At 35.1% G+C, this 9,359-nt stretch overlaps 1 protein-coding gene across 2 annotated transcripts in view; it reads left to right on the top strand.

The window, feature by feature from the left end:
• Positions 1-8,329, top strand: part of LOC118764827 — a 1,200,000-nt gene extending 1,191,671 nt beyond the window's left edge. For both annotated transcript variants that reach the window (XM_036505914.1, XM_036505913.1), the window contains 2 exons: positions 1,689-1,728; positions 7,877-8,329. In XM_036505914.1, the coding sequence (XP_036361807.1) occupies positions 1,689-1,728; positions 7,877-8,277 (441 nt within the window). In that variant the 3' untranslated portion in view covers positions 8,278-8,329. The remainder of the gene's footprint in view (positions 1-1,688; positions 1,729-7,876) is intronic.
• The last annotated feature ends 1,030 nt before the right edge of the window (positions 8,330-9,359 follow it).

The following is a 9,359-nucleotide window of genomic DNA, read 5'->3' as shown; positions in this document are numbered from 1 at the left end:
AATACGCCCACACACCCATACACACACTTATACACACATGCACACATACATCTACATATCTACATGCACACGAATATACATATTCAAATAAATACACACTCATATATGCGTACATACATAGAAGCAGAAACACACATGCTATCATGTAATATATGGGTGCCTATATAAGTATATAAATGAATCTTTAAATTACTATGCACTTTTACACAAACACGCGTATATATATATATATATATATATATATATGTATGTATATATATATGTATGTATATGTATGTATATATATAATATATATATATATATATATATATATATATATGTATTTGTTCCACGTCCTCGCGTTGTTGTGTTTTCTCTTGGTGTTTTCGTTTGGATTAACTGTATGTATATGTATGTGTATATATCTATCTATCTATATATATATATGAATATATTAATATTTATCTATAAAGATAGTGTTGTGTGGACGCCCCCAGACGATGAAGTAGGCTAGCCCAATACGTAGATATCAAGGGAGAAGCCTAGACGTCAGGAGTAGCAGTCGTAGGAGAGCACAGTCGAGAGTAGAAGAGCAGAGTAGAGTGGAGTAGAAGTCATCCGAACGTGCGACATAACAGATAGATATATAGATAGTTACGTCTGTGCATAAATACATATAAATATATAAACATACATATACATAGTCTCATATCTACGTATAGATGTTTACACACACGTGCAATTATATGTGTATACGTGTATGTATATGCATACATTTACTTATACATATGCTGGCCGAAACTTCAATGTCACAATCAATTATATTCTTGGTTTAGAATAATAAATTTGTACTCTTCAGATTAATGTAAAAACAAACATTTATATATATATATGTGTGTGTGTGTGTATCCGTGTATGTAAGTATGAATGTATGTATGTATGTATCTATCTATCCATCCATCCATCCATCTTTATGTGTATATAGATATATATATATATATATAATATAATATATATACACACATATAGATGGATGGATGGATGGATAGATAGATACATACATACATACATTCATACAGATATATATATATATATATATATATATTATATATATATATATATATATATACACACACTAGGTCTGATCAGTAAGTATCCGGACTGTTGCCATAATAACGAAGCTAAAGAACGCAGAATAAAACCGCTAAACAAAATCTGACTTTGAACACTGTTTTTAAAACTTTGTGTAGGCTTCTGAGCAGGTATTTACCAAGCTTTTGGCAAAATTTGATGCAGATTCTCTGCTCAAATTTCTCTGTCCTTACACGCTACACACATTCCTTCCAAGCACTACTGAAAACAGCAGATGTGCGTTAGAACGTTAAAAATTAGTGCGCATGCACAGCAGATTCTATGATCAATTTGTGCAATTTCCGATGTTGATGAAATTTCAAACATAGGTAATCAAGAAGTATTCCCGATGTTTCTGCTTCTCATGAGGATTCTAAGAACCCCAAATGTTAGTCATTTTTTCTGATCCAAATCAAGGTCAAATGTACTGAATGGATCTTTATGTATATTGCAGTGTCATATACATATGTATATGTCATGTTTTTACACAGTTAGTTTTCTTCTAAATTTTATCGTAAAATATGTAAACATTCGACTTTTGAAGAAAAGAATAATAATGTATTTCCCGATCATTTTAGGCTGACCAGCTGATCATTTCTGAAGCTGTTGATGATGAAGGTGAGAAATAAGTTTCTATCTATCTATCTTTTTTCTTTTTTTTTTTATTTCTTTTTTTTTTGTTCTTTTCTTCCCTTTTACGATCCCTCTTGATCGAAAACCTACGCCACCCCTTTTTTTTTTTTGTTTTTTTCATCCCCCAAAAGAAAAGCTCTACCTTGTAACTTGTCCCATCTGTGTTCAGCCCTGTGTGGCCAATAAAGAAACTTATCTTTCTATATATCTATCTTTCTATCTATCTGTTTATCTACCTATCTCGCTTTCGCTCTGTCTCTCATTATGCACAAACAAACAAACACACACACACATATACACACACAAACGCACGCACACACACACACACACATACACAAATACCTATATATGTATGTATGCACGACCACAGCTATAAAACTGAAACAATTTAAAGAATTAAATATATATTCTTTAATTCACACACACACACACACACACACACACACAATGTAAATCGGGCACTTAAATGGTAAGGCAGCAGGTCGGGTCGAAAAGTAAAATGTGTACACAACTAAAATAGAGGAATACTTATGCGGGTACTGAAGTACAGACTGAAAGTTATTCAGTTTATGTACATGATTGGGTAGTATCTGTCTGAATATATCAATAACCTTGAGGTTAATCAAGAAAGGTACATCGTACTAAATGCGCGGTCCGTAATATACTTTGGTTCTACGGAAGGAGCAGGTTTCTAGAGAGGTGAAGAATGAGTAAATAAATGTGATAATGTGACAGATGGATAATGTGACAATTCACTACAGCTGTCTCCAACGAATTTTTGATTGATTAATGAATACATTACATCATTCGAAAAAAACGTTTATGTTTGTATGTATATATATATATATATTATATATATATATATATATATATATTATATATATATATATATATACTTTATTTAAAAGCAGCAGAGATATAACAAAAGCTGTTACTCAGAGTTTCACGTTCCCGTTCGTCGGACAGTTTTGTTAACATAGAACAGAAATAACAATTTGGTCAAAACTAGTGAAACTCTAAGTAACAGCTTTTGTTATATTTCTGCTGCTTTTAAATAAAGCATATTACTCTACCTCTGGTATGTGAGTGCTCTATTTTCCACCTTGTTTCACATTTATGTACTTACTCCGGTCTATATATATTACAGCAAAGCTTGAACTTTGAACATAGAGTTACCAAAGGTTTCGTATTCACAACGCCAAAGCCTTGGGGACGGCTCGTCAGACTCCATACAAAGACAAAAAATATAAATTTTCTCCGTCGCAGACGTGAGGAAATGCTCAGAAATCGAGATTTAAGTCTTAACATATAATAACATTAATGAGGACAAGTTGTCTCCCTTGAATTCAAGACTTATTTTCTTATCAGAACGATCAGACTGAGTTTTCCGAGCTTTCGTACCTTCGTAATAACCATTAGACTCATCCAACTCTTTCTGAATTCTCCTTACTGTCATCAGATTGACACCCAAACACTCTGAAATGTGCGTATTGGAGCTTCCGGTGCGAATATCTAGCAGTACAGTATGTCCGTTACAAATTTCTAGCAGAGTGAATTGCGTCATGGTGCAGTTTTTTACACTGAGAGTATCCAACTGCCCCTACTATACTGTGTGATAGACAAAATCAAAAGCAAACAATGCTCATGCGCAACATTAAAAATATAAAAGGACGACAATTTACCCATCGCAGGCTTTTATATTAGTACATATGTCTGTTCTGATATGTGTGTGTGTATATATATGTGTGTGTGTGTATGTATATATATATATATATACTCGCACATACTCGCGTACCAATACACTCACACCCTACATGTATGTGTGTGCGTGTGTGTGGGGGGGGTGAGTTTACGTGTATCAGTGTAGGGGTTTGTGCTGTGAAACCGTAGCGTCTGCAAACGCCATACTTATAGCAGCAAATCACGTGTGAAACGGGCTAAAAGCATAACATTAAAAGCATAATATTACAACTAGAGTAGCAGCACTATAGTAGCCATATTAAACAGCCAGACTAACTATTTTGAAATCGTTTGGAGTAGATACTGGAAAGCATGCGAGGAATAATTATACGATTTAGTTGAAGAAGTCTAGCAAGTGAAACGAAAATGTCTGGAACTGAGTTGGTGGGTTGCTGTCTGATATGAAGACAAAATTACTCGATTTAATTATGGCTTTTAGATGAGTTTTAACAAAACTATGCTGTCTTAAGTTAATCTTAAATTTAACCTAAAAACAGAGAACGAAAATGCTGATAGAAAGCAACTAATCTGTTAGAAAATGAGATGCTCTTTTACTCTTTTACTTGTTTCAGTCATTTGACTGCGGCCATGCTGGAGCACCGCATTTTTTTGGTCGAGCAAATCGACCCCGGGACTTATTCTATCGGTCTCTTTTGTTGAACCGGGGACATAAACACACCAGCATCGGTTGTCAAGCAATGCTAGGGGGACAAACACAGACACACAAACACACACATATATATATATATATATACGATAGGCTTCTTTCATTTTCCGTCTACCAAATCCACTCACAAGGCTTTGGTCGGCCCGAGGCTATAGCAGAAGACACTTGCCCATGGTGCCACGCCGTGGGACTGAACCCGGAACCATGTGGTCGGTAAACAAGCCACTCCTGCGCCTATGGTGAGATATCGTTAATTCTGTGAAATATTTAAAACTGAAAATATGGGAGACCTCGAGAACAAACATAAGTAAAACATGTAGAAGAAATTAAATATATTCTTAATAATGATTACTCTTTTGCTTGCTTCAGTCATTTGACTGCGCCTATGCTGGAGCACCGCAGACCCGATTGTTTAGCTATTTATTAACAAAGACAAACGGATTAAGTCGATTATATCGACTCCAGTGCGTAACTGGTACTTATTTAATCGACCCCGAAAGGATAAAAGGCAAAGTCGACCTTGGCGGAATTTGAACTCAGAATGTAACGGCAGATGAAATACTGCAAGCATTTCGCCCGGCATGCTAACGTTTCTGCCAGCTCGCCGCGTTAACAATAACAATAATGATAAAATGATTATCTTATTTAAATTAATATAATTTCGTTTGTGGGTTTGTTATTGACCAGGGTGTGACATGAAAGTAATATATATCTTATCATTATGCAAGAATGTTACTTGTTATATGACTGGTGAACTTTGGAAATATACTTTACCACTAGGTTAATATCGGGAGATATGATATACATGCAATAATTGTAATTTGACTTTATTCAAATTTCTTGGCCCTTATAGAAAATGATGAAACGGATATGAATTTTCAAATGAAAAATATTTGTTACTTTAAAATAATATTAAATAAAACAAATTTTCCTGTTCATATTCGCAATATAACGTATTACGTTACTAATTTTCTAATAATCACAATCCACTCCATCAAAAATCTCTCTCTGTAAACTTTCATCAAAAGAATGTGAATTCTTCTGAAAGTTATAAGACATACATACGTTCTGCATTTCCTATGATAATTTTCCTCTTCTCCTCTTTCTTCTCTCTCTCTCTCTCTCTCTCTCTCTCTCGCTTTGATACATAAAGTGTTACTGAGGAAATCAAACAACTAATCAACTAACAGTTATATCGGCAATTTGATATATATATATATATATATATATATATATATATATATATATTTATGTGTACACGCACACACAAATACATATACACACACAGAAATATATGTGGGTGGGTGTGTGTGTGCATGTATACATACATACGTACATATTACATGTATGCATACATACATGGCGGTTGTCTACTCCTTATGCTGAGTTTGACCACCTCCTGTACCTACACCTTAGCACCATCATGGCATCTGATGTGGCTTTTAAAACCAGACAATGTTCTGAAACGACATCCACATAGAAGTGCAGAATGTATGTGTGTCTTATACATACATACACACATACATGCATACATACATACATACATACATACATACATACATACATACATACATACATACATACATACATACAGACAGACAGACAGACAGACAGATAAGCAGACAGACAGAAAACGGTTCTTTCTCTATTGGCAAGAAATCTTGAAATAAAGCTGAATAATGACACACATGTATATTTCTAATCCCTGTTAGACTATCAGTTTCTAAATGTCTTTGGACATCACAAGATATTAAGCCAATAATATTAGGTTTTTCGTTAGAGTAACTTACATCTTTATGTACATCTAAATAATCGATTGCGTTTGGCCTAGTCGCAGCGAGTGTTGAGCTAAAGCAGAAATATAAACGTTCGTATCTTGACATCGTTACTTCGTCTGTCTATCTTGTTATCATTTTTTCCCGCTTTTCGGACCACTTGTCTATAAACATGAACCTCAGAGTGATACACTACATTGATTTAAACAACTCTAAAATTAACGAGTGTTTGTCTACATTGCAGTACTGCATATAACATCTGCTTCCATATAACTTGGAAAAGGATGCGCGCCACTAAACAGATTCACATGCGAATTTATTGAATAGGTTAACTAATGGAAATGCTGCTCATGAAAAGATTTTTCTGAAAGACACCGAGATAGTTGAATATCCTAAATAAGAGAGATCAACTGTTATTAATTTTAGATTACTGGATATTGGATTAAGGATTTATGATTGTTTATTGTTTGGTGAAAAAAATTGATCGCATTTTATTAATAACAATTAATCTGCTCGTTACCATGGCAAACACAAATTTTGCTAAGATGCAAAATTTCAAGGCGGCGAGCTGGGAGAATCGTTTGCGCACCGGAAAAATTGCTTGGCTGCATTTCGTCTGTCTCTTAGTTCAAATTCCACCAAGGTCGACTTTGCCCTTCATCCTTTCGAAATCGATTAAATAAGCACCAGCTGAACACTGGGGATGATGTAATTGACTAGTCCCTTCCCGCGAAATTTTCAGGTCTGTAGTTGAAAGCATTATATGCCTATTTTTTAGTATACCCTCATATATAAATAAAGAGAGAGAGGAAGTGAAAGAGAGAGAGAGAGAGAAGAGAAAGGGCAAGAGAGAAACCTTCCATGTCCTTTCTTTGTTTGGCTATTGGTATGGCGTTTGTCAAGTTAAGCAGATGTTGATTGTGTCTTCATTTAGCTAATATTTTACTGTTTTTTAGTCCAAGTTCCGCCAAGGTCGACTCTGCCTTTTATACTTTTGGGGTAAAAAAAAATAAGAACCGGTTGAGCACTGGGGTCGATGTACTCGACTTAATCCATCCCAACAAATTGTTTGCTTTGTGCTAAAATCTGAAACCAATATTTTACTGTTTAAAGGCCATGATCTGGTAAAACCGTTAGCACACCGAACAAAATGCTCAGCGGTATTTCGTCCGTTTTCACTTTCTGAGTTCCACCGAGATTCACTTTGCCTTTCATCTATTGGGGGTCGATAACATAAGTACCATCTGAAGACTGAGATCAATGTAATCAACTTACCCCAACCCCACGAAATTGCTGGCCTTTTGCCAACATTTTGACACCAATAGTTTATCGTTTTATGCTTGAATTAACCTTGGTGGTTAGATTCGTCCACATTATGTGTATGCTTTTGAAACTTTTACTAACAGTGAGTGGATTTTTGTTACCCACCCTCCTTATTCACCCGATCTTGCTCCATGCAACTTTCTTTAGTTCCCCCGAATGTAAAATGTTCTTGAGAGAAAACGTTTTCAGACGTGGAAGAGGTGAAGAAAAAAACGACGGAGGTGTTAAAAGGCATCGCTTCGCAAGTGTTCCAGGATTGCTTCGAACAGTGGAAAATGCTTCTGGCAAGAGGCATTGCTTCAACTGGAGAATACTTTGAAGGCGATAAAAGTGTAAACATGTAAAACTAAGTGGGTAAAATAATATTACAAAATTCTGGTTTCTTTTGGGTACCCCCTCGTATACATGTGTGTGTGTGTGTGCGTGTGCGTGCGTGCGTGTGTGTGTGTGTGTGTTGTGTGTGTGTGTGTGTGTGTGCGTGTGAGTGTGTGTGTGTGTGTGTACACAGAAAGTGTTTTCATTTGAATCTTATTCTGTAAGGTTCTAAATAGAATCATGAAATAAATACGGTAAGTTTTGAATATAAATTCTTTCACAATTAAATCTGTAATATTTTTTGTGTGTGCAGAAACTACATCGAAAACGGAAGAGGAAGATGACATCCCCTCATTTATGGACGCCATGGAGAAGAAACTCAATCTACAACCAGGAGAACTATCGATGCTTTACCAATCCACCTATCATTTCTTCGATGTAGAGATCGATTTTGCGGATTTTTACGTTAATTACGAGGCTGTGTTTTTTCAAGATGACTATAAAGTTCTCCCATATCGTGCGAAACGTTATTTACAAATTGCTATAGGTGTCATCATTGTTACTGGTTTCCTCGTTCTAAGTATCCGCAACTCTGATCTACAAGGTCCCACGGTGAAAGAATGGTCCTTACTTAGTTTGATCGGAATCATTTTGCATGTTATTTTGTTTGAACCTATAAAGGTTGTCATCATTGTAATTTTCCAAATATACTGATGAGAGGAATGAAATGTAAACTGAAGAAATAAAGAAATTTTTTGAACAATTTTTAGATTTTTTTCGTGAAATAAACATTGAATTTATTTAGTTTTACTTCTTTACAGAATGTGGTGGAATAAGCACTTGACAACCGGCTGCACAACATTGACACACCTCAACAAAGGTGAAATTTATCCATCATTCTTGTGAGATTATGCCCGTCTCGCTCCGATATGTACAGTGTTTTTAGCACAAACCCATGAAGGGATTTTATCTCGGACATTTCTGCAGCATCATATCTTCTAACGGTGTGTATACATTTAGTATGATACACACGTGGTGATTTTAATTTAATGCTATTTCATTTGCATATACCGAGATTTTTCTACAACCCAGCAAGCATCTGCAACGCCAGTGAATGTTTTAGCCACTGTTTCATCTATATCGTGAAACGAATTTCTTTGAAGTAAGTGACAACAGAGTGCACGGCATTGACAAACATCAAGACAGGTGAAACGTCTCTGTCGTTTTCGCGAGTCACTACAGTGACGATATTCATCTCGCTTCCAATCATATATATATATTTATAGAACAAGTCTATGAAGGGACTTTATCCCAAACACTTTCATATCATCATGCTTTCTAATCATGTCTATACATTTAGAATAATAAACAAATGACGATAAACTTTATATCAACCCACCTATGACTGCCCTTACTTAAGTGCGTATATTTAATTTAAAATTTCGCTCAAAATCTCATTTTAATTTGTGTAATTATTCATTACACGAATTTCACCTGGTCAGCACTACTACGCCAATACAGAAGTTTAATTATTTTACTAAACTCTATCGAAATCTGAATATATTTAAAATTCTGCTGAAATACCCATGATGCTTACTCAATAGAAATAACAATGCAAAAGGAGAAACCGCAAATTATTGAACCCGATGTTTAATCACATAAGGGTTTGGAAAACCGCTTTGTTTATTTTTTAGTCAAGAGGGAAGAGTCAATGACTCTTTACAGGAACCCTAGGATTAGTGGGAGGAAAGAAGGTATTCTCAAACCGGAAACTTGACAAAAATGCTTGCAAAAGA

This window comes from Octopus sinensis, linkage group LG9 (genome assembly GCF_006345805.1).
Source record: "Octopus sinensis linkage group LG9, ASM634580v1, whole genome shotgun sequence".
NCBI classification, from domain to species: Eukaryota; Metazoa; Mollusca; class Cephalopoda; order Octopoda; family Octopodidae; genus Octopus; species Octopus sinensis.
Note: the sequence above shows the minus strand (reverse complement) of the source record. Positions and strands in the feature narration are given on the sequence as shown.